Source organism: Notothenia rossii, assembly GCF_949606895.1.
Source record: "Notothenia rossii genome assembly, chromosome: 1".
NCBI classification, from domain to species: domain Eukaryota; kingdom Metazoa; phylum Chordata; class Actinopteri; order Perciformes; family Nototheniidae; genus Notothenia; species Notothenia rossii.
This window is the reverse complement of record NC_136912.1, coordinates 69,014,216-69,039,972: the sequence shown is the minus strand read 5'-3', so window position 1 is coordinate 69,039,972 and position 25,757 is coordinate 69,014,216. Positions and strand designations below refer to the sequence as shown.

Genomic DNA, 25,757 nt, shown 5'->3' with positions numbered 1-25,757 from the left:
CATGTCATGACATTCAGACATGGCATGAGATATTAGGCCACTGTAATTATGACGATGTTCTTAAGTTGCAGAATGTGGTTGAGGGTATGCAGATCAAGGGCAAAGCAGTTAGGCCCGAACATGAGTGTGAGGTGTGTATTCAAGGAAAGTTTGCCCAAACGAGAAATAGAAACCCTGATACCAGAGCAGAGGCTCCCTTACAGATGGTGCACACAGACCTAGCAGGTCCTGTAGCCACACAGTCAGCAGATGGTTACAAATATGCGCTGTCGTTCACTGACGATTACTCGAGCGCAGTGTTCGTATATTTTCTGAAAAAGAAAAGCGACACAGTACAAGCTACGGAAAAGTTCCTAGCAGATATATCCCCTTATGGGAAAGTGATGTGCATGCGATCAGATAACGGAACGGAGTATACATGCAAAGATTTCCAAACACTGATGAGGAAAAATAAAATCAGACATGAAACGTCAGCTCCGTATTCCCCGCACCAGAACGGGACTGCTGAGAGGGGTTGGCGTACTCTATTTGAGATGGGCAGGTGCATGCTAGTTGAAAGCAAGCTACCAAAACAGCTATGGCACTATGCAATACAAACAGCAGCGGTGGTACGTAACAGATGCTTTAATAGGCGTACAGGGCAGACCCCTTACCAGCTGCTGACAGGCAAGAAGGCTAATGTATCTAACATGCAGAAATGTGGGTCTGTATGCTACATGTACAAACAGGATAAGGGTAAACTGGATTCCAGGTGTGACCAGGGGTGTTTTGTGGGATATGACAAAAACAGCCCGGCGTATTTGGTATATAATCCAGATACTAATAAAGTACACAAACACAGGCTAGTGAAGTTTGTGAGCAGGGCAGCTGTAGAGAAACAGACACAGACAGGAGAGACAGACCCAAATGATGGCTATGGCCATATGAGACAGCCTAGGACTAGCGAGACCACGCAAGAGGTCAATAGGAGAGCGGAGAATGCTCAAGAGCCAAGTGTGCGGAGTAGAAGTACACATAGTGGTGGTCCAGGTGCAGTTATGAGGCCAAATGGCCATAACCAAACACAACAGAGTGTGACAGGTGATGAACCTGAGACTAGGAGGTATCCAACTAGAGGAAGGAGGAAACCTAGTCACTTAGATGACTTCGTAGATGAAGACAGTGATAGTGATGGGGTTCATACCACTGTAGACTACTGCTACAGAGCGGTATATGGTGTTCCACAGACTTTTGGGGAGGCTATGAGGTCGGCTAACTCAAAAGAGTGGGTAAAAGCAATGGATGAGGAGGTCCACTCATTAAATGAGAACAAAACATTTACCCCAACAACCCTGCCAATAGGCAAGAAAACAGTGGGGGGTAAATGGGTTTACTCCATCAAGAGTGATGTAGAGGGAAGAGACAAATACAAAGCACGGTTTGTGGCCAAGGGTTACAGCCAGGTAATGGGAATAGACTATGGGGAGACGTTTTCACCCACAGCAAACCTGACGAGTGTAAGGGTGGTGTTACAGAAAGCAGCGCAGGAGGACCTGCTCCTACACCAGATGGACGTGAAAACAGCGTATTTGCACGCTCCCATAGACTATGATATATATATCAATCCACCAGAGGGTTATGAAGAGAAGGATGATGGTCTAGTGTATAAGCTAGAAAAATCACTTTATGGTCTCAAACAATCAGGGCGAAATTGGAATAGAGTCTTGCACGATTGTTTAACTGAAAACGAATACACACAAAATCCAGCCGACCACTGTGTTTATGCCAAAGAGTCAAAAGACAAAAAGGCGATCATAATCATATGGGTCGATGACTTGATCATTGCAGCCAGCAATGAGAAGATTTTGAGAGAGGTGAAAGAGATGCTCGCAGGAAAGTTTCAAATGAAAGATCTAGGCAGACTCAAACATTTTCTGGGTATCGATTTCAGCCAATCTGATGGATGTGTAACCATGTCACAGGAAAAGTACACTAACAAGATACTACAGCGTTTTAATATGGAAAACTGTAGAACCAGAGAAACGCCCTGTGAACCAAAACTAGAATATACTGAGGATGCAGTAAAAATGAATGATGTCAGGATGTACAGGGAGGCTGTAGGAAGCCTTATATACCTAACCACTTGTACCAGACCAGACTTAAGCTTTGTGGTAAGCAGGTTATCAAAGTATTTTGCTGAGCCTACAGAAGAGCAGTGGGTTACTGTGAAACATGTTCTAAGATACCTCAACGGTACTTCTGAGAAAGGGTTAAGTTTCAAAAGAAACAACAGTGAGAAGCTAGGTATACAGGCCTACAGTGATGCTCACTGGGCGTCTGATGTCAGCGACAGGCGCAGTACCACAGGATACTGTGTGAGTCTTAGTAAGAACAGCTGTCTAGTTTCATGGAAAACTAGAAAACAGCCCACAGTAGCGCTCTCCACATGCGAGGCGGAGTACATGGCACTGGCTTCAACCATACAGAAGTGTCTATACCTAGAACAGTTACTAGAAGGTATAGATAACTACAAGTACACACAAACTGTAGTACATGAGGATAATCAGGGAACGATTGCTCTCGCCAAAAACCCTGTAAACAGACAGAGGAATAAGCACGTGGACATAAAGTATCACTTTATCAGATCCACTGTGAGTGAGGGGAGAGTCATTCTGATGTATTGTCCTACAGATGATATGGTTGCTGATATAATGACGAAACCTGCAACTAAATTGAAACTGAAGAGGTTTGGTGCAATTATTTTTGGAGTTTGAAATGTGTAACAAGACACAGGGGTTCACATTCATTCTGTATTTTTTTTCTGATGTTTTTGTTTTGTTTTTCTTGTTTAAGATTATAACAACCTGAGAACAAGTGGGGGTGTTGAGATATGATGGGATATATGTCCTCACTTGTATGTGGTACTGTACTGTTCCATGTGATGTGCAATGTTGTGCTTGTGCCACAGTGAGGCGCAAGGACAAGGGGTATAGGATGCATGCCTGCCTCCTATAGGCTAATCACAGCTCTTGATTGCCACGTGTGTGTGGAACCAGTTCATTCCAGTGGAGGCTGTCCCCGTGAGAGTGATGCATGCAGCCCTTATAATAAAATATGCCAGGCTTGGCTAAATGGATTACATCTCCGTGTTTTTCTCCAAATGCAACGTTAAGCTGCAGAACTAAGCGTAACTTAACAGTACTTTTCCAGTTGTTCTACCTGCTCTTCACGTAGCTCTGCATGTCGTAGTTTAGGTGCTTTTTTTTTTCTGGAGATAGGCACTGCTCAATCCACTCCTTCATACTATAGTAAGACCCCCCCGGAGGTCGAAGTTAATCTTAAATGTTTCCATTTTATGCTTTGTAAGTTTGTTTCGTAACGGAAGAAATTTAAATATATTTATAAAACTGACAAGTCAAATCAAGCAATCTGATTGGTCGATAGCGTTTTTGCGGACCTCTTTGATTACAGATTTGAAAACATCGTTGCTTGCTTTAAAAGTAGCACAATTCATTATGTTAAACCTTCAAAAGTATCTAGATATCCCTGCCCTAATGCCAAAGGAACTGCACACTGAATATGTTTTGCCGTTTGATGTTTATGTCTGGACCGCTGCGTCAAAAAGGAGGGCTTCTGCCCCATTACTTCTCCGCTGCTTTCTTGTTCCAGTATGAAGCCTGCAGTTTGCTTTTCAGCCCAACGGTATACTGTTTTTCTCAGATGCGGAGGGATACTGACTTGTTGTGAAAAGTAACTTACAATTCTACCCGTGGTATACGCTCAGTATATCACGGCTAAGAACCAATCAGATTGCTTGATTTGACTTGTCCGTTTTATAATTAACCATATATCGAGCCCGATAGTAGATTTCTAATGGCTTAATGCAATTGTTTGCCTGTCTGTTCATTGGAATCGGGCTCTTTGAAGATCCAAAAATCTCTGGTTTTCTTACATTTCTGATCGGATTGGCAAAAACTTCAGAATTTGTATTGACCGCCGTTCAACTGACAGCATTGTTTTCCCCCAAAAGTGGGCGGAGCCGTTATTTTTGCCCGGAAGTGACGCATTTGTTACTCTCATCTATATGATAGAGGTTGCATTTGTATTGTGAAATGTGCCATATGATTTTTTTATTACTGATCTATTTTTAATAAATCACGATTATAACAGCATACAAAAGTTGTCAGTTAGTAACAATCGTTCGTTGCGCCGGAAACATCAACTTCGGCCATTTCCGGCGGTGACGTCATGAGTAGAACACAGCTGAGCTCAGTCCCGTTTGAATGCATTGAAGGGCCAAATATTATTACAAAGGATGCAGAGTAATAAGACGCCAAGAATAATTGGCAAGCGATATGTTGTATGGGGATGTGGGGCCGTCTCAACATCTGGTTATGGGATGTTTTTGTTGGCAAAAAATTATCAAATGTTGCGTATATGGACAAAACAAGTGCGTCGTACGAGGCGTACTTTTACTGGACCAGGTAACCCGGGGTAGATGAAACCGACGATGTGTGGGGGCAGCACATCGAGAGATCGTGTTTCGAACAATCAACAATGCCCGCTAAGGAGAGAGAGTAAAAGCTTTCTCGAAGGTTCGTTTTGCTTTCTTACAACGTTAAGTTAACTTAAAGAGCAACTTCCAGGTTAAAGACACCTGTGAATAAATGTGTAGGAAAATGATGAATACACTAGATTTTCTAAAAAATATTCAGAAATATACACTACAGTGACATCTGGCGTCGTTTTTGTAAGAAATGTTCACTTTCGCATAAAAAAGCCTCGGCACGTGACCTCCCGCTTGTGACGTAACACGGGGGACACAAGGGGGAGAGCGGCTAGGCGTCCAAGAGACCAGGAGCAGCCAAGGATTAGAAGAAATAACGGCCATCGGAGAGAAATTGAGCTGTCGTGTGAGGAGAACCAGTGGAGAACTGGGCAGCTATCTTGGTGAGTGACCGGCATTAGCTACAGAATGTTAGCTAACGTCACATCACAACATTGTAAAGTTAGCTATCATATATCAGGCTATAACTAAAGTAGCATTGATAATATAGTAACGTTACTGGCAGGACTGTTGATACTGATCCATAACAGAAACTAATGCGCAAGTATCAGCTGTATCTCGCGTTAACTAATGCAACTCCACACTACGGTGCTGTGTACCGGAGGAGAGACGCGAGATACGGCTGATACTTGACGATCTGGCGGAGAAAGGTTGTGGAGCCTCCGTTGATATGCCGTTGTAAATGGCTTGATGGAAAGCAGGTGTGTAGTCGGGGAGGGTGCACAGCTGATTGCAGCAGGTGAGTGGAGGTTGAGCCGGGAGCCAGGAGTGACAGCCACCACGCACACACAAACAACACAAACAGGGGGAAACAAACAAACACAAAGGAGACGGCTGGAGCAGTACAACCACCACAGCGTTACCTAATGCAACTCCACACTATGTCTTACGGTGCCGTGTACCGGAGGGGAGAGAGAGAGAGCAGCGAAGGGGGGGGGGAGAGAGAAGTAATACGGTTTCCTGATAAAGTTGTGGAGAGTATGTGCTGCAGGGAGGTGGATGCACAACGCACCCAGGAACGAACGCTAGCTCCGGTCCTTTTTACTGTGGACTCGATGTCCTGACAGGCTGGTATTTGTGCAACCTGCACAAACACAATACTGCACCATGATTACAAATGGCGAAATACAATGTAAAACTACTGAAAAATACCAATTCCTTAAAACGCAACCGCTCTACTCAACGCAACTCTACTATACCCGCGGTCAGAGAGCGGAGATGTGTCCCCTGTGTGATGTAATATGACGCGTTTGACGTATGACCTTAAAAAAAAGCCGTTTTTAAGAGCAGAGCTCAAAATTGCTCCTTTCCCTCTGAATTCCTGCCCTTATGTCTCGTAAAACATATCAAATCCTGCATTCACTTTTTTAATTGTAATTTTCAAGCAAGTCTAAGCATAAATGTAGAAAAAATAAAAACCTGCAAGATGCTCTTTAACCTTAAGTTAGCCATGAGGCTATGTTACTTCCCTTAAGAGCTAGCTGTCTTAGCTAACAACAGTTAGCAGCTAACGTTTTCTGCAGTTTGTGTTTCCACTGAAAAAAGTGATGTAGTTATTTAAGGGTAAGTTATCTTACAAGTAGAGAGAGTTAAGTTGTGTTTAAAATCGTCAATGTAATGCACGTTAAAGGTTTTGTGTTGAGCATGAAGTTAGCGGCAGCTTGCTTAATACAAAGAGGGGTTTTGTGCTTCATTGTAAACTTTTCTTACAAATGTGTGTTAATCTACCTGAAATTGTATCGACAGTTTTTTTCTACTCAACTATACAGACCATTATTGAGGAGATGCAAAACATACTGTAAATGAGTTGGGTCCGACATATACTTTGAGTAATGTTAGTTTGCTGCTAAAAGAAATGAAACATTATCAGATGAGGAAATCACCAAAGTGTGTGAGTCTGTCAGGGGATTTGATCTGTTCTCTGCATGTCGCACAGGGCCTATGTACACACTGCTCTGGTATGAATTAAAAATATAATTGTAAAATGTAAGTCTCTTGCTCTTGTCATCGTTCAGGCGTTGCATTTGAACTCCTATGACTGGTTACGGACTTGAACGGAACGCCTTCCTGACGTCCAGGAAAATGGTGAGATTCTAAGCCATTTCAATGCCAAAAGCAAGTCATTGTTTTTTACTTTTTTAATATGATTTTTTGGGGAATTTCTGTTTTATTGGATAGTAGAAATCTACTGGAACCTAACACCAGAGAGAGAGAGAGAGAGGGAGGAGATAATATGCAAATGTTAACATAAATGTCAAGTTGTCTTTTTACAGTGTACTTATATCTGTACATTGCCTTTCACTTTGCTTCAAGAAGTGGCTTCAGCAGACAGAAGTGCAGTCCAGATTGGGAAAGGCTGGACGCTACACAACGGGAAACATTATAGACATGAACAAGGAAAAACCAAAAACACTTTCTTTGTTGCCTTTTTCTTATCATATATAGTGTTACTGTTTTTGTTACCATTTAAATATTGAATTCTATGTCTTACTTTTATTTTTAAATCAAATGCACCGGTTTTAGATAATATATTTATTTTGATGTGTAGGTTGATTTGCAGGTTGGTTGTTATTTGTATAATTATTGTATTGTTACTGTGTATTTTATTATATTAACTAGCTATTTATTAAATTAAAATAATGTTATGAACATACATGTCTTTATTTTTTGGTAGATACCAGAATACATGACACAATGAATCTTTGTAATATATTTATGTTCTCTTGTTTAAATAATCATACCAGTATTTAATGTGTGCTGGTCACCTGGAATCCTGGTAAGCTCCGAGCAGGGTATATTTAATACTATTATTAAACATAAACTGGTGATATATGGATGAACCAGCCATCCTGGCCAGCTAAAGTGTCCAAAACCCCTCTCCAGCCAACAATTCCAGAAACTGAATCTACTGGCTGGTCAATTTACAACAGCCTGACCAGCTAAATTTATCTAAGCTGTTTTTTTCAGCAGAGTCATTATTATTTATTGACTATTTATTGAGAATCTCTATGAATTATAGTCAAATGTATAGCCTACCAGTCTCTGTTCTGTTGCCTGCTACATTACGATGTATTATTATTGATTAACTATTTATTGAGAATCTATGAATTAAAGTCAAATGTATATCAGTCTGTGTTCTGTTGCCGCACCGGATCTCCGCCAAATCCAGGATCATCACCCCCCTAGTTCAATCCCGTCCGTACTTGAATACTGTGGCTCAAACTGCTATGGTTCCACCACGTTAGACTCGCCCGCAGGATCTGATTCCACCACACCGGCATCCTCTTCAATAAAATCCTCCTCTTCTTGAAAGTGCACCGAGTCTATTGACGACTCACTGTCACTCGATTCTGTCTCCAGAGTCCGACATCAGCCATATAGTGTATTATTCAAAAAGTGTTCTACTCGTGACGTGCGTGACGTCACTAAACGGCGAAAGCTGTTTTGTTCGGAGCGGTCGTGTAACATAGGAAGCGAGCATGGAAAGTTGTAATAAACCACGATTTATAAATACAGCGGGCATATTGTCATCATGAATGACATGATTTCCCATTAATAATAGTATCGTAATAAGAACAGTATTGTCCTTCATTTCGTAAGCTCTAAAAACAAATAGACTGAAGGTCCTGCATTTTCCTCTGTCTATTCATAACCATTTTGGCTCAATATTTGCCTTTTCTTTTAGCTGGCTAACTACTAAAGTGTTTCTAATTTTAGCTGATTCAACATGTTTAATTGGCCGCAGAGTCCATCAGTGAAAGAAATCGCTGTGATTGGCTGTAATCAGTGAAAGCAAGCAGACGAGTCAGCATGGCACAAACAAATCATTTCTATGCAGAAAAACTGAAAATTAAATAAAATGGTGTGATTTTATTGGGGATTGTTTTACCATGACCTGCTCTATATCTGCCTAATACTTTACAAGCACTTTGATGTTAATTTAATGAATACCTAGATACAGTATTTGACATTTTGAGATGTATTTAAAAGATAGTGAGTCTCTCTGAATGTTCTCTCCATTCATGGTGATTTTAAATTTCGTGGTAAATTGGTACTCGACAGCTCAAAGGGGACATCAAGGGCGGTGTCATCACACTGCAGGCTTTATGGGAAAATAACCACCAGCCTGCACTGCAAAAAGACAATTCTAGGAACACAAAATATCTGGGTCTGGCCCTGCCTCTCAGTTACCCTATCCTTAAACTATGCTATGATATGCCACTGTTTCTTCACAATATACATTTTAATCAATAGCACTCAATAGTGTTTTCTAAACCATAATGTCAGAAAAATTGTCTACATAAAAAGCCCCAAAAAGTAATATTCTTTAGAAGTATTCCCCTCTACATCCCAAAGTAAGATATTTCCAGATGTTTTGAGAGACAGACACTGCCCCCCCTCTGCTTATTTGCATCACTAGTTCAGCCATGAGTTGCCTGTTCTGGCTTTTTTTTGCTCTAGTCTAGTGTTTCTTTGCATGCAGGTGTGGTTGTTCTCTGAACTTTATATCACCTCTTAAACAATATATTTTTGTTTTGTATTCCCTCCTCAACCCTGTTACTTAACCCGAGAGTTACATATCATTCATTGGAACTCCTCCAAACCCATCTCTATTATTTCAGATGTGCGTCTGCATTACTTCCCCGTTCCACCAGTGCAGTGAGCAGCAGGTTGATGTGAACAATAACATTAATCTACATTTTTCCGTTTAGTGTTCTTTCATTTTTATATTAATTCAGTGTTTTTACTATTTATTTTTCATTTACTGAATGTTCAACCCACCCTAGAGGCTTTGTTGTTGTGTGAAAAAAGATAATATTCCCCAATAAACAACCTTAAATCTAAGTGTTTTAATAAGAAGCGAGTAAACCAATCTAAAATATATAAACTGGACCTGGTAAAAGGCATTTAAACTATTTTTTGACACTTTCAAGAATTGAATGAAATCCAAATAGGAGAAGGGGAACTAAGAAGAGCTATTGTGTTATGAAACGTTGATGTAGGCTACATAAGTGTACTTTATTATCTGTGTGATAAACTACTTTTGGAAAAAATAAAGGAAATGAAAGACAGACAGACAGACAGACAACAAGAAAGTAGATCGATCGATCGATCGATAGATAGATAGATAGATGCTGGTTGCATCTCAGACTTAATTATTATTCATACCTGCCCTCTCTCTCTTCCCTCCCCCACTCCCTCCCTCCCTGGCGTGGCACGGTAGCGTCCAATTGTAAACATACACTAAATCACTCAATCGCTTCAATGGATTGGGGCTGGAAACCCCGCCTGTGGGCCGTCCCTTGCCGAGGCATTATATTATAGCAAGACAATCGTGTCTCCGGAGACAGATCTGTATTCTGCTCCAGACTGAGGCTCAGGGTGCCTCCAGCGATAAAGACAAGCCTCTACAACACAAACACACTGAGCCATTGCTCTGCTGTCAGGACACCTGCTCTGCCGCTCAGCACAGAACACTCTACGGAGGAGACTTAAGAGTAACAATCAGCTTTTTGTGGAGGAGAAAATGAAACTAGAAGTTTTCTCTGCACACCACTTCGCGCAGAAGCCGCTGGAGTTGTGCCTAGACGCAGAGGGGGGGATCCCGTCTCCTCTATCCGGGGACGAGCTGGGGTCGGACGGGGACTTCGTGGCCAACAGCCCGGCACCTGTCGCCCCGAGCGGGGAAGGCAGCAAGGGGAAGCCCTACACCCGCAGACCCAAGCCACCTTACTCCTACATCGCCCTCATCGCCATGGCCATACGGGAGTCCAGCAGCGGCCGCCTCACCCTGGCGGAGATCAACGACTATCTGATGAAGAAGTTCCCGTTTTTCCGCGGCAGCTACACCGGCTGGAGGAACTCGGTGCGCCACAACTTGTCCCTCAACGACTGCTTCCTCAAAGTTCTGCGGGACCCCTCTAGACCCTGGGGCAAGGACAACTACTGGATGCTCAACCCGCATAGCGAGTACACCTTCGCGGACGGGGTGTTCCGCCGCAGGAGGAAGCGCATCGCCAAGAGGTCCGGCAAGGAGCGGGAGAGCCCGGACATCCTGAGCGAGGACACACGCCTCCCGGAGGAGAGGGTGGGGGTCAAGTTTTCCAGCTCCTTCGCCATCGACAGCATCCTCAGCACACCCTTCAAACGGAGGGAGGACATCCACGTGGATGCACAGACCCACGCCCCCCTGTTCTACTGGTCTCCAGGGGCCCACATACTGCCTTACACTCTGAGTTACCCCGCACAGTACCTGTCAGAGGGGGCGTACAGCAGCACGGAGCCCGGCAGGGATGCACTCACATACCTCCAGCACACACAACCTGAGGCCGCTCTGCACGGCGTGCACGCGCTCAAGATGCCCAACAAGGCGCGAGGTTTCCAAATAGACTCCCTGCTCTCATAAAGTACGAGGACTGCTGTCAGACTCTATGTGTTGATCCATGATGTGCACTTTGTGGGCGCTCGTAACTTTCAGTGCTTTAGCTGTTTAAATGTTTGAGAACTGTGTCTGTACTGTAAGTCATTCTGCTGTGAGGGAAACACACATGTTGTTAATATAACGGATTGTGGTGACTGGCTAATAGTTGCTATCATCGCAGGACATTCCACTGCGTGTGTGTGTGTGTGTGTGTGTGTGTGTGTGTGTGTGTGTGTGTGTGTGTGTGTGTGTGTGTGTGTGTGTGTGTGTGTGTGTGTGTGTGTGTGTGTGTGTGTGTGTGTGTGTGTGTGTGTGTTGTTTAAAGATGTGTGTCTTCATGTGTCCATGGTTCTTTGGTCATTTCCACTGTATGACGGCAAACAAGCGCCATAGTGAAACGTACCACTGTTCATCTATTTATAGGTTCATGTTTTGTATGAACTGCTGTGTAAAATATTGTTGTATATATATAAAAAAAAATTGACTGAGCTGCGATGAGAGTCACGTGGCTGCACTAGAAACGCATGGAAATGCCTGATGTTTTTCCTAATGATTCATGCATGTCTGGTTATTTTTATGAATAAAAACGTGAGACAATGGGACCCTGATGTTCAATGAGTTCTTCATTACAGAGATGAAAGGGAAAGATCAGAGGCACGTGTACAGAGGGAAAGGCGGGGGGGTTATACCTGTTCAACAGGAGAAAGGCCTGCGGTGGAGTTAATTGAAAATGCAGAAAATAACGGGATTATTGGTGTTACAATCTATTGGTAATTACCTCCCGAATCATCCTCATCAAAGTCAAAATCAAAAAATCAAACAAAACAATTATATTGTCTTTTACTTTGATTCCAGGACTGGTTTTTGGCAATTGAACAGCTTATTTTATTATTTGTATTAAAATAAAATTAGAGAATAAAAAGCTAATTATATTAAAATGTTGAAATCAAGGCAGATATCGCAGCAAACAAACACAGATAAAAATATAATGAAGAGTTAACATAAGAAACACTATTGTTAGAATTATTATGGTATGTTTTATTGTGGTTAAGCCCACAGCCAACAAGAAATTAGTGTTGCAGTGAAACGTTTTTACCTAAAGTCTTATATAATAAAATAAATAAAATATTGATTTGTTTTTATACGGCTCTGTTTATTTTATCTGGCACAAAAAGGGTTCCCAGTTTTAAAAGTGTTTATAGTTAAATATAAAAATGACCTAATCAAAAATAAAGGCAAATAGAGAAAAATACTTCTGCCGTTTTTGTAATACTGTCATGTGATTTAATATGGGTTACGCATTGTTTACTAAAACATATTTTAACAATGTCGATGCATGTAATCAGTATACGTCGAGATCAATGCATAACAGTATCTCCCATAAAATGACAAAGAGATGCAAAGTAAAACGTGTAAAATGTAAGACAAAAATAAAATACTTAAAAGGTATTTTCTTTTAAATCATCAAAACATAAATATTATTTTTAATCATATTTTTAGCAGGTCTTGTGTTCAGATTTTCATGCACACGCAATATTATGTTTTTTTACGCACACTGTCCTGCAGTTGTTGCTCTCCACGGTCCTGAAACTGACCCCAGACCCACCAGCTGCTCCATGGGACGAGACATTGTTTTTGTTAAATCTAAAAGACATCTGTCCTTTAAAAAAAACTATTAAAAACAAACTTTTTCAACTCTATATTTAGAAAAGAGAGCACTTTTTGACTTCAATAATTCCTTATCTTTGTTCTTTTATTTAACTACCTCAGATTTTTCTGGGCATATATCATCGAACCAAAAAAGCGTCCCTGAAAAAATATTTATGCATACTTTATGATATTCATGTTTCAAGAATAATAATTAAACAAGAATAATATTACATTACATGTCACTTGTTAGACGCTTTTATCCAAAGCTACTTACATACTCAATACTGTGGCCAATCCCCACAGGAGCAATTTGGGGTGAAGTGTCTTGCCCAGGGACACAACGACATGCTGACTGCAGTGGGGTTTGAACCTGTGACCCCCTGATCCGAAGACCAACGCACTTGTCCACTGCGCCACGTCTCCATAAAATATAACATAAAAAGACAAAATAAAAAGAGTAACCTGCTCTAAGACTGATACAAATTACAAAATAGATATTCTTTCAGATGTAAAGAAAGCGACATTTATTAAGTATTCAAAAAATATATATATATTCCCCATGAATACATTAGGCCTATACTAAATTACATAATTTCAGTAAAATGTTTATTTTAATGTTGGAGTTGTGGGTTCCTCTAATGCAGGGGGCTGAGTCAAAAAGAATCTGCACATTTCCAAACTTATAAGTTTATCAAATTATTATAAACAATTATTTTTTATAAATTGATATAGATATCCTGTAGGCCTATGTTTTAATCAGCAGTAATCTGAACATTATGTTCTGATAACACTCACTGACACAGCTCAGGCCTGTTCTCTGCGTCTCGGGCCCCTCCTGATGGCTACACGCGTGCATGATGAGGCTTTAAACCGGAAGTTGTGCTCGGCATGCTGACAGGTGACAGGTGAGAGCTGCTCCTGTTTAAGGGACAATGCTGCAACCTGCAGGTGAAACACCGGAACAGCACACCTGTCTGCAGGAATATCCCAATATTAACTTGGATCATGACGCGCATTCATAAACAGCCTTTCTCTGCATTTATAATTTTTAACTTGTCTCGAACTTAACACTACGCTGCCTGAGCAGAAACTCAGGCCTGTATGGCTGCTTGTATGAAAAAGGCCCACAGTGTTATGAAACCAAGCTTAAAGGCAGGCACAATGTTAGGAAGTCCAAACAGTGTGTCACTCCGGCAGACTGAACCGCGCCTGACCTCACAGTCCCGGAGAGGCAGCTCCAAAGCTCACTGCCCCGCCAAAGGAAGCGCAGGAGAAGCCGAAACAATATTAAATAACCATTCAAAAAGAGCTGAACTCGGTGTTTGTTGTTGTTTTGTTAATGATGTGTGTTACAGGCCTGTATAGTATAAAAACGATACAAATCATGGGGCATTTAAGAAAGGCCTAATTATTATTATATGAAACTTGTTTTTGTATATTATTTGGGGGAAACTTCTAAATATCAGTACATTTTTCTCTTTTTAATGAGAAATAGAGGATCCCTAGAATTTAATTTAGATAATGTAATACATTTAAATGTAGTGTATAATTGTATTCAATTCCCAAAAGTGTTCTAAAACAGGTTACCTGAGGTCAAACTGCCCGTCAAACATTCCTACAAAATCTAATCTATCTAATATTTAATGAGGGATAAACAATATATTTCAGCCTAAACATCAAAACAAACATAAGGCTGTATTGTGTCGGCTTTAGGCCTCTAATCGGGACTCCAAAGGCAAACCTCCTCTATAATACCTCTGAATAGCGCTCGTGGAGGCCGATGGTCACTCGATATTTCCAATAAGCTAAATTAGGAACTCATAATCTCCGTGCGTAAAAGCAGCCGTCTTCAAAGCGCTCCCAGAACAAAGATTCCCTCTGCAAGCAGAGGCATCCTGATCTCGGCGGGGGTCATAAGTTTTGATGTCGCCGGAAATTTCTGGGGCCGTTAAGCTGCTGTGTGTCATAGAGGAAAATGATTTTATCCGCACGTCCTTTGTTGTGCAAAGTGCAAAAGGTTATCATTGTTGCTGCTTATTGTTTAGGAAACTCTCCAGGCCATATCTAAACTTAAAGAGATTGATTCCGCAATCACGTGCAGACATAGGACGTAACCTAGGAATGTGGACCTTTTTTCTCCACTGATGGTAAATGTTTAATCTCGTGCAAACATTATCATCGTGAGCCTGCAGGACAAAAAAAGACGCAATTAAATGTACCTTAAATTAAACCTAAACAATATAAAGACAAGCATGCACAACCTATCCAAAAAGCTCTGCGACAGCCACTTTTCTTTTTCTTCTTTCAATGATCTCCGTCGCAGCAGCACGGATGTTGATATTACCTTTATGGGATATATAACTCCATCATGTTGGACAAATCTGTGTGTGATGTCTCCATAGGGGAGGAAACTGTCGACGCCCGCTCGCCTAATTTCGCTTTTCTCTCTCTAATGAACGCGGGGCCCATGGGACAGGCTCTGGCCCGGGGCGGTAAGCTGACACTGGCGCGCTGTGTGTGGTATCCAGGGCCGGGCTTGATGGAAAAAGCCTGCTTCCACTCATGTCAAAGTCATTTACTCAGAGCAACCCCCCGCTTACACACGCACGGTAAAGACCACCACCTCTCCATCTCTCACACTCCTTCGTCCCAGCACGGCACCGCGACAGTTTGTTTTTGTTATCTTCTGGACTCGTTTGGGAGGAAATGATGAGCAAAATAATACAAATAATACACGAGGGTGCGTTTTTTTATTGCTTCGCAGCGATGCGTTTGGGAATCATCGGCCGCAATAGCGTGTCAAGGCCCCAATTGAATGTTTTGTCTCATCGTGGTTTCAATTGCAAGCTGGACTTTTTCTGCACATATTGGTGTATTCGTGTTAGGAAAATGTATGATCTGTGGCTGAAATCACAACTTCATACGTGAAGGGGGGGGGGGGCATGCTCGTTTTTTACCTTGTACGTCTGGCGTGTGGCGCTGTTGATTAGGATGTCTGGGGGAGGTTTGATAGATGGCTTAATTGCGTGTAGTCCGAATTTTGAGAGGGAGTGGGTGGGAGGGGGAGGAAAGAAGACGAGAGTAGAGAAGGAGGGGGCTTTAACGCTGCTGAGAACGGTAAGTGGACTTGGGCCAAATTTGGCTAGAGGGTGGAAGGGGGGTGGTTCTATTCGTCACTGATTTCAGTTAGTTTTGCAGTCGCAGAGTGCGGATAAGAAGAAGAAGGGGGGGGGCACTTGAAGAGGGACGAAAGATTTATGAACTGATAGGTGGTCGAGCTTTGTTTGGCTGGACCGTTGCGCGCAATAAATCGAAGGGTTTTCGTGTTTCCTCCACTTGAGGGATTATTCAGGCGCTCGATGGCCACCCGGCGCGCCACACAGCACCACTTAGCGCCACTGTGACACCCAGTGGAGCTCCGAGCCCTGGACAGCAAGTCTCCAGTGGATAACCAGCTCCCCCCACTCTCTCTTCCTCTTCCTCTCTCTGTCAGTGCGTGCATTCTGCATGCGTCAAGGGAGCACCGTGCGTAACGGGGGAGAGTCGTGCGTAACTGGAGAAAGATTTCACTCCATTTTGCTCTGGGATTCTGAGGACCACTGGCGGTGTAACGCTCTCACGCAGGGACACTGACCGCTGGATTTCGTTATATTTTCCTCTTTTCAAACATCTCACGGCCCGTCTTCTCTCCCTCCCTCGCTCTACTATACGCCAGTCGCACGTCAGAGCTGACATGACGACCGAGACCCCTCAGCAGCAGCTGGACCCTCCGCCTCCTCTGAGATCCAGCGCGGCGTCCGGAGTCCTGCACCCGGACATGCTGAGCCCACAAGCCGCCACAGAGAGTTCTTCCAGCATTAAAGGAAAGAAGACTGCCTCCGGTTTAAGGCGACCGGAGAAGCCGCCGTACTCCTACATCGCTCTCATCGTTATGGCAATACAGAGCTCCCCCACCAAGAGACTGACACTCAGTGAGATCTACCAGTTCCTGCAGGCTCGCTTCCCATTCTTCAGGGGCTCATATCAGGGCTGGAAGAACTCGGTGCGGCATAATCTGTCCCTGAACGAGTGCTTCATCAAGCTGCCCAAAGGGCTAGGCAGGCCGGGGAAGGGCCACTACTGGACCATCGACCCAGGCAGCGAGTTCATGTTCGAGGAGGGCTCGTTTCGACGCAGACCCCGAGGCTTCAGAAGAAAATGTCAGGCTCTGAAGCCCATGTATCGGATGATGAACGGAATTGGTTTCGGAACCTCCATCCTCCCGCAGAGTTTTGACTTTCAAGCTCCATCCGCCTCTCTCGCCTGTCACAGCAACGGCTACAACTTGGACATGATGAGCAATTCAATGGCCGGGGGGTACGACGGGCTGAGCAGCGGCCACCACGTACCCCACATGTCCCCCAGCCCCGGATCCACGTACATGGCGAGCTGTCCCGTGCCGTCTAACGGAGAGTACGGACAGGACAGCAGCAGCAGCCCTGTGCCTTCCTCTCCGGCCATGGCCAGCGCGCTGGACGGACACTCCCCGTACGCCAATTCCTCCGCACACTGGGCGTCCTCCGGCGGGTCTCCCTACATCAAACAGCAGCCTCTCAGCTCCAACAGCCCCGCATCGTCCGGTTTACACTCCGGCATGTCGCCTTACTCCCTGGAGCAGAGCTACCTTCACCAGAACGGCAGGGACAGCCACAGCAGCGACATATCAGGTACAGCACACTGACTAATGAGTATACGGCAGATAATATGTTTCGGGGTGATCATTAAAAAAATAAAAATATTTTATTTTTTAAATGACCGGATAATCTGGCAACAGAGGCCTGTGAGAAATGTAAATGCTTGCAAGAAGTTCAAAATACATTCAAAATAAGTTCCTTTATAAATATTAGGCCTACTCATACTTACATAAGGAATTTGTGTTTATTTAAAAGGAAAAGTCATATTTAATTGAAGTTTACATATTCGTGCAATATAAATACATATGTAATCACTTCCTAATAGTTTGATTTATTTAGTTAAATTGCAATTTCTGCTAAAGTATTTTCGGATGAGTGTTAATTTCCAACATATGTGGCCGACACATTTAACGATTGTTAAACTTATTTTATTTACTAATAAAGATGCATTGAAAATGTAAAGAATAATGAAAACCAAAAAGCCATGATTGGTCCATAACAACCTTAGTTCCTAAATGTATTTGAGGCCAATAAATCATTAATATTCTAATGGAAAATGTTGAATTATATATTTAATCCACAGTGTGTGGGATTCTCTGACTCACATCTGTATAAATGTTCACGGGGCATGTTTCCTAATAAATAGATTAGGATAAACAGCTATTTAGCGAGCACGTTCTTAATTCCCCTCCCCAGTTCACACTCATTGGCTTTAACACAACACACCGAGGCTTTACTAAAGTCTGGGGATTTCACCGAGGCGAGCAGACCATGCTGGAGTCCGAAAGGGTCCCAGAGGTTAACCAAACAAAGACTGAGCAGGTCGGACCACACTGGCGGAGGATTTCACCCAGCGCGTATCCACAAGAAGAGACGGAAGGCCTTGTTCAACTTTACGCAGCGTCCTAATTGAGGAGGAGAAATGTGTTGCAGTGCGCAGAGCAGCTCGGTCACTGCATGTGTGATGTCTGTGAAACGGCCAGAGAGCGGTGGCCCGGAGGATAAAGCCTGCTGTCTTCCCCTGAAAAACACAGTCACATCTGGAGTCCTGATGACCTTGAAGCCACAGACATTCCCATTTATTTTTTCTCTTTCTGGAAATAGAGGCTCACTTACACAAAATGACGGTCACTGAGTCAGATTTAAATAAGCATGCAGGTTAGGGGCTCTCCAGGGAGGAAAAAAACTCGTACATTGTTATAAATAAAAAAAATAAAAGCATTAAATAGATTATTTTAAAATCGCTCAATAAAAAACGAGGTGCCTTTTCAAATACATATGTATTGGAAAGTGGTGAGGCGCTTTAAGGCAAATTCCCCCGAAATATATCATCACAAATTAAGTTATTTCTTCTAAAATGTTAAGAATTAACCCATTTAGGAGCTGTTTATCCAACTTGTTATAGGAAGGGATAAATATCGCTTAAACAATATTTTTACTATAAAATAAGGCCTTGTGCATCCTCAATTTACTTTGTTAGCTCACACAATAAAGTTATTTGTGTTTATTCTAACCGTTTGTACATTTTAATTTTGAAGATATTTCACATTGGCCTCACACACACGCACACACAGTGATTTGATGCAGCACTCGGTTTAAGATGCTCCATAAGACTTTATGATGAATGTGTTCACCTGTATTAACTTGCTCCTCTCTGCCTGCAGTGGGGATCCCGCGCTATCAGAGCCACTCCTCTGTGTGCGACAGGAAAGATTTTGTGTTAAACTTTAACGGCATCTCCTCCTTCCACCCTTCTGCTGGAGGATCCTATTACCACCATCACCACCACCACCACCCCCAAAGCGTCTGTCAGGACATCAAGCCCTGCGTGATGTGAGCTCTCCTGCAAGAGGACATTTTTTTCTCCATTTGTTCTTATTTTTTTGGACATACGGAGGATGTATCGTGGCGTCCGCACTCACACTTTGCGTGCAGCCAAAGTAGCTTTCTTGGTTGGACTTGAGAAAACTATGCAATTGAAGGAAATTAATGAAGAAACCCACAGTGGCCTTTAAAAATAAAATAATAAAATGATAAACCACTCTGCCAATATGAACCCCGACAAGCGCTTTCTTCTTCAAAAGAAGCTTCAGAAACTTTTTTAATGTGTTTGCTCTTGTACCACGTGCAAACTTTATATTCTATGTAACTATGTTCTATCCTATTAGAGTACACACACGACGCTTTAGGCTAACATGAACTGCAAACAAGCCTTGCACTTATTGTATAACCCTTTGCCAACTTTCTGTCCTGTAAAAGGTTTCAATAAAGCTGATATATATTTTAGGCTATATTGTCTTTCCATGAACATTCATGTAGAGGAGGTGTTTATATTTTGCATTAAGGGAACTCATAATTGAGCTTGCATAAGGCACACACTTTTAATTCCATATTAAATATTGCTTCCTCGCTGTATATTTGCACTTCAACAGAGTATTTCCACGTTCTTCTGCTTTATGCAGTTAATTAGTGAAGATCATTTGCATAATAATGTTTAAAATCTGAGATAATTTATAATATCTTAAGCATGACGAAAGCTTCAATGGTAGAGCAGCTATCATTAAATCATTATGCTATCAAAAATAGCAGGTAATTCTGCATAAAATAGTATATATATACTATATTGCTGTTAATACTTCTGTACTCAGATAATGATAATGCAGGCCTTTATTTATATTTACAAATTATGCAGTATTTTATATCATGGTATTAGAATTTTAACTTACTTAATTTTCAGATTAGTTATCACACCTCTCAGGTTTTGAATTAGTATTATCCGGTAAAATTACTGACATTTAAAAACAAGGTCCCCAAAGCATGTTAAAATAATGTGCAACATTGCACATATTACTGCCTTAGAAATAGCTATTTTGAAGCTTATTTTTCAGTAAAAATAAGCTTTTATCACTAGATTGATAATGTACATATTCAGAATTATTTAAAATGTACATATCTCTTATTCTTATAGTTCCTGTTTTGGTGTGGAACTGACAATAAAGGGGATGTGCAAGCGGCAGAAGAAGTATTCAGATTCAGATTGTTTATATACGTAACTCAAAATGCCAGTATATTCAATAAGTTTGATCCACCTTTACTGTATCTGCATTCAAAATAAAAGACCCACATTTTAAATCTATCGTAAGTATTTAAAGCAAATAGTATTTATAAGATTAACAGTTAAACTACACAGAATTGCTTCCTCATTTATTAACTGATTTTCAAGGTTGTATATGGTCAAAGTGGATTTAATGTATATCCTGTTTTAATTTAATCTAGAACTATGAATATCAACTATCCCTTTCCACCACTGTTGATAAGAAGACATTAAAACACATAGCACAAATCAATATCTGTCTTTTATACTGATAAAACGCAAACATTTCCCAAATTGGGATCAATAAAGTACATCTTATCTTTTCTTATATAAAAGGCTAAGCAACCCTGAGGCTGATCATCATAAAAACTTTTGTAGATTGATTATATAAAGTGTGTGGCTCAAAGATAAACGTGCTTTAAAAGCTAGATTTCCATCTAAAAGAGGGACACCCCTTCTTATAGAATGTGATTATTCTTAGATTGAATATTTGGGACATATTGCATGTTTGACAGTCCCCTCCAGCCTGTGTAAAACAGCTGAGAGTCGTTGCATCCTGAGGTCGCTCCTTCCTATGTGGACATCCAGTGCTGCCAAAATCTGAAGACGCCATATAAACAAATGGAACGACAGCGCCCGCGTCTCTGGAAATGCAACAATTTGGTATTTTTAGAGAGAGCTGCCTCGTCACACAAACACAGAGCAGACTGGGGCGGCTGCTGCTCTTCCTCTTGGTCTACATGGCTTTGATCAGGCCTTAAATGCAGCACCTCTCATGACTCATATATTCAGATGGAGGATTTGCAGGAATAGCTCCTTATGACATAATCTGGCATAATCAAAGTTTAAAAAAAAATGCTCTGTGAAGTCACTATTTGTGTCTTTAGTGCAAGAGAGATTGTTTTAATGTGTAATATCTTTAACTTCAGTGTTATTTGTTTGTGTTAAAGTGCACTATGGCTTTCAAAACCATTATTTAGGGCACGTAATTTCTAAATACCATGGCCTAAAAGCAATTTAGTAGGAATGAGATACAACTATGGTATTACAATTGAAAACCAAATGAGAAATCCATGCTTCCAGAAGATATTTTTCACATTTAAACTGCCTAAAAATCCAAATACATCAATTCACATGTGTATAAATGATTATGTTTTCTTGTTGTATGAGGCAAAAAAGGAAGTAAGATCTGGCAGCAAATAATACAGCAGATTTTGTAAGGAATCTCCCGATTCAGAATCAGTATCAGAACTGCATTGACTGACTGAATCCGGTTGGTTTTAATGAAGTGGCCTCCTCTGGTTTCTTGAACACTCTGGGCTCCAAAAAAAGTGATATATTGTTGACGTAGAGACAGCATCAGCAGCCACCTATCAAAAAATAAAACGTATTTGACTGCACAACTAAATCCTTTCTAATTTCCACAAAGCAACCCTCCATAGTGAAAAGTCACACAGCCCAGCAGCTGCTGGATTTTCCATGACAAGATTTTTGATGAGGGTTGAACTTTCAATATGGTGGAGCATACTGCCATCAAGTGGTTGAGACCACTGCACAGAGATCATTCCTGCAGTAGGGAGATGTTATGAGGCACACACAAAGCAGAGACTCCCATGCCAGGTCCATTTTACATAAACAGTTCTCTGAGGATAAATAAATGTGTAAAAGTTACTCTCTTACAATAATAGTTCATATTTGACTTCTGTCTCAGCTAATAATGAACTTCACCTGCCTCATCCTACTCAATTCAAGACATAAGTAATATATTAAAAGTATACTATTCATATATATTTGCAGGACAAGTAGTTGAGCAGTTTTTCAATAGACCTTTCACAAGGTAAGTGAAATAGAGTTCAGCTGCTAAATTCAATTTCTTTCTGTGTAAACAACATATTAACAGTCAGGGCCACTGCCACATTAATCCCATCAAGGGCCAAAGTGTATTCTAGCAGTGGGCCCCCTTTGCCCCTTGTTTGTGGTTATTTTGTTAAAATCTAAATGTTCCTGAATATTTTTTCAAAACAACTCACAATTTTGGGGCATTTTGGTCCCTGAGGATCCAGGTCTGCAAAAGAGATGGTGACTGCAGGACAGCAATAGTTCTCATCTTATGTGTTGTACTGTTTAGGAATATAGATGGTTTATATTGGCCATATAAATGTCCATACCTTCTCTTTAATATATAGGAGCTAAATGGCACATGATCCAACTACTTAAAATAATCAGTTTGTGTTGTGAGAAGTTTTATGTAGGAAATACTTTTTTGCTTCCATACTTCACCCACCAATGAGTGAGCACAGGTCTCACATCCACGGTTGTTTAGTTAAAGAGTGAAGCAGAATGAAGTGTTGAACAGTGTCGTGTAAAGTTAAAATGCTTCGTCAACTAGGCCTACATAAAATTAAAGGTGACCTATCATGCTATTGTGACCTGCCCCACCGGGGGGGCTGTGATAATAAAAAGGGGGTTAGGATACTTAACGCTAACCTGGGTTCCCCAATTCGAGCCCTTAGGATAAGTCACGCAGATAAGAATAAAAGGATGGACAGGGACGCAACACTCGTAATAGTCACAGCTGATTTGGGTGAGGTGTCAGTGGGCATTTAAAGTGTAGTGGGAGATGCTGAACTACGTACAGCTGCGGCGTTTTCCTTATATGGAAGGGCCAGCTGACTAAAGAAGGGGGGGATCCAGAAAACAGTAGCGCCGGCTACAATCTGCCCCCAATTTGTTGTATTGGCGACCCGCCGATATCACCCAGTACTATAACAGCTGATTAGTTCCAGGGTCTAAAATATGCAGCTACCATATTAATAAAACCAGGGACCCGAGAGGTTACAGCCCCAGGTAGCCTAACCTCTGCAACCTCAGGCAGGCGATGAGGGTTCAAGTGTTGACCCGCTGTTTTCCGAGCTGTTCTCCTTGGGGGCTCTGTCCCGCTTCCTGAAGCCACTGCGAGGGATGAGTTTAGAGGAAAACTATTAGAAGAGGCTGGTGTTATCTGGAGCGGTCTTGATTCTTCACCAAAGGACCTGGTCACCACAAAGAGACCATCACCCGCTTCTTCCTCAAGCGTGTCCCTGCCCATAGCCATGTGGTCCTCACTCTCAGTGGGGGCATTACTGGGGTCCTCTCTTGCAGATCCTTGAGGGAAAAGATTAGGAGGTACAGGTTTGATCATACATCGATGGAGGTGTTTCACTTTGTGGGGATCTTCCAAGGGGGTCACGGAATATCCTGGATTTTGACTCTTCCTCTTCTATTGTGGTCTCTCACGTAGACCAGCTGTTTTTCCTGCAGGTCGCTGGCATTAGCTCCAGCGTCATGGCGTTCCTTGCGAGAGTTTGCAGCTTTCTCCATTCTCCAACGTGCCCCGTCGTAGGCCACCTGTAGTTGTTTTTGATGCTCCTGGACCCAGGTTTCAAATCTTCCATGGGAAGGTTCTGGAACTCTTCCCAGGAGAAAGTCAACAGGTAAATGAGGCTCCTGTCCAAACATAAGGTAGTAAGGGGACTCACCGGTAGATTGGTGGATGGTGTTGTTGTATGCAAACGTAACCTGAGGCAAGTATCTAGACCAATTCTGCTTCCTTTCAATTGGGAGCGTACGGAGTAAATCATTGTAGAGTCCGGTTGAACCGCTCACACTGCCCGTTACCCTGGGGGTGGTATGGTGTAGTCCGGGTTTTCTGAGTGTCGTAGAGTTCACATAGCTGTTGAATAAGGGCACTCTCAAAATTCCTACCCTGGTCAGAGTGAAGACGAGCGGGCACTCCAAACTTGTAAAACCACTCTGTCACCAGAACATGTGCTACTGTTGAGGCACGTTGGTCCTTCGTTGCTACAGCCTGGGTGAACTTTGAAAACACGTCAGTCATCACAAGGACACTTTCATTGCCCTCTTGCGAGGGTTCAAGGAGAGTAAAGTCAATTGCCAATATCTGATTGGGTTTGGAGGCCAGAAGGTGGCCCATGGGTGCTTTGGTGTGTGGTTGAGTTACCTTGGCAAGTGTGCAGCGCTCACCCTGCTGGCACCACTCTTTGATGTCTCTGTGCATGTGGGGCCAGTAACATCTTTGTCGTACAAGATCCGTTGTCTTCTCCATCCCCTGGTGGCCATGACCCTGGTGTAGCTGGTGCAGAACCTCACTCTTCAGACATCCTGGAAGAAGTAGTTGGTAGAAGTCCTCTCCTCCATCTGGCCTCTGGGTACGGCGATACAGCAGTCCATCCATCTGGGTGATCCTTTCCCATTGCCGACACAGCTCCAGGATCTGGGGAGAGAGGGTTGCTCTGTCTGCCCTGTCTGGGCGCTTGTGGCTTTCCCAGTACTGTAAAAAAAATCCCTATAACAGGGTCAGCCATCTGAAGAGCAGCCAACTCAGTGCCTGAATGTGATGGAAGGGTAGAAATGGCAGCTTGGATTACCAGGTTATGGGCCTCTGAGCTGGAAGGTTTCTGCAAGGCCTTGGGAATGAATGTCCCTGATAGGGGCAGCTCTATGACCTCATGGGGTGGCACAGGGTGCCTTCTTGAGAGTGCATCAGCATTAACGTTGGCCCTGCCTGACCTATACCGAAGGGTTTAATCAAAGTCTGCCAACGCCGCGGCCCAGCGCTGTTCAGTAGCCCCTAACTTTGCTGTATTCAGGTGGCTGAGGGGGTTATTATCAGTCCAGACAATGCATTTTTGGCCCTGCAGGTAGTCCCGGAATTTCTCTGTCATGGCCCACTTAAATGCCAAGAACTCAAGCTTCATGGAACTGTAGTTGGACATGTTTCTTTCTGTGGGTTTCAACCCACGACTGGCATAAGCTGACAGGTCTCACTTTTCCCTCCTGCTCCTGCAAGAGAACTGATCCTAGACCGCCATAACTTGCATCAATTTCCAAAATTAATGGAAGGGAAAAGTTTGCGTAAGCCAGAACAGGTGCACTCACCAAATTTGCTCTGAGATCCTGGAAACTCCTGTTACTCTCTTCAGTCCAACTGTCCCCCAGAGGTTGCTGCTGCTTCCGGCTATGGGTCCGTTGAGCTTCTGGAACTAATCGGTGAAGTGGGGCAGCAAGCTTGGCAAATCCCTCCACAAAGCGCCTGTAGAAACTAGCAAAGCCCAGAAAGGATCGTAACTCCGACACAGTAGTGGGGCAGTTCCAGTTTGCCACTGCAGAGATCTTATCCGGATCTGTAGACACACCATCAGCAGAGATGACATGGCCGAGGTACTTTACCTCCTTTTGGAAGAATGCACACTTGCTCAGCTTCACTTTCAAGCCCTCTTGCTGCAGCTTGTTCAAGACAGCTCCCAAACGATCCAGCTGTTCATCCACTGTGGAAGAGAAGACGACAACATCATCCAAATACAACAGTAGGGA

General features: G+C 42.6%; 2 protein-coding genes across 2 annotated transcripts; both read left to right on the top strand.

The window, feature by feature from the left end:
- The first annotated feature begins 9,890 nt into the window (after positions 1–9,890).
- foxq1b (forkhead box Q1b) lies at positions 9,891–11,569 on the top strand. Its single transcript, XM_079670109.1, has one exon. It carries the CDS (start codon positions 10,074–10,076, stop codon positions 10,950–10,952), a length of 879 nt encoding a protein of 292 aa, XP_079526235.1. The 5' UTR covers positions 9,891–10,073; the 3' UTR covers positions 10,953–11,569.
- Positions 11,570–15,862: 4,293 nt separating this feature from the next.
- On the top strand, positions 15,863–19,574 carry foxf2b (forkhead box F2b). Its single transcript, XM_079680659.1, has 2 exons — positions 15,863–17,323; positions 18,955–19,574. Exons 1-2 carry the CDS (start codon positions 16,351–16,353, stop codon positions 19,125–19,127), a joined length of 1,146 nt encoding a protein of 381 aa, XP_079536785.1. The 5' UTR covers positions 15,863–16,350; the 3' UTR covers positions 19,128–19,574.
- Positions 19,575–25,757: the final 6,183 nt, after the last annotated feature.

Bases quoted from the DNA above. Each gene is read 5' to 3' on its own strand.
- foxq1b (XM_079670109.1), top strand. From the start codon at position 10,074: ATGAAACTAGAAGTTTTCTCTGCACACCACTTCGCGCAGAAGCCGCTG.
- foxf2b (XM_079680659.1), top strand. From the start codon at position 16,351: ATGACGACCGAGACCCCTCAGCAGCAGCTGGACCCTCCGCCTCCTCTG. The intron at 17,324-18,954 runs GTACAGCACACT...CTCTGCCTGCAG, and splicing joins CCACAGCAGCGACATATCAG to TGGGGATCCCGCGCTATCAG.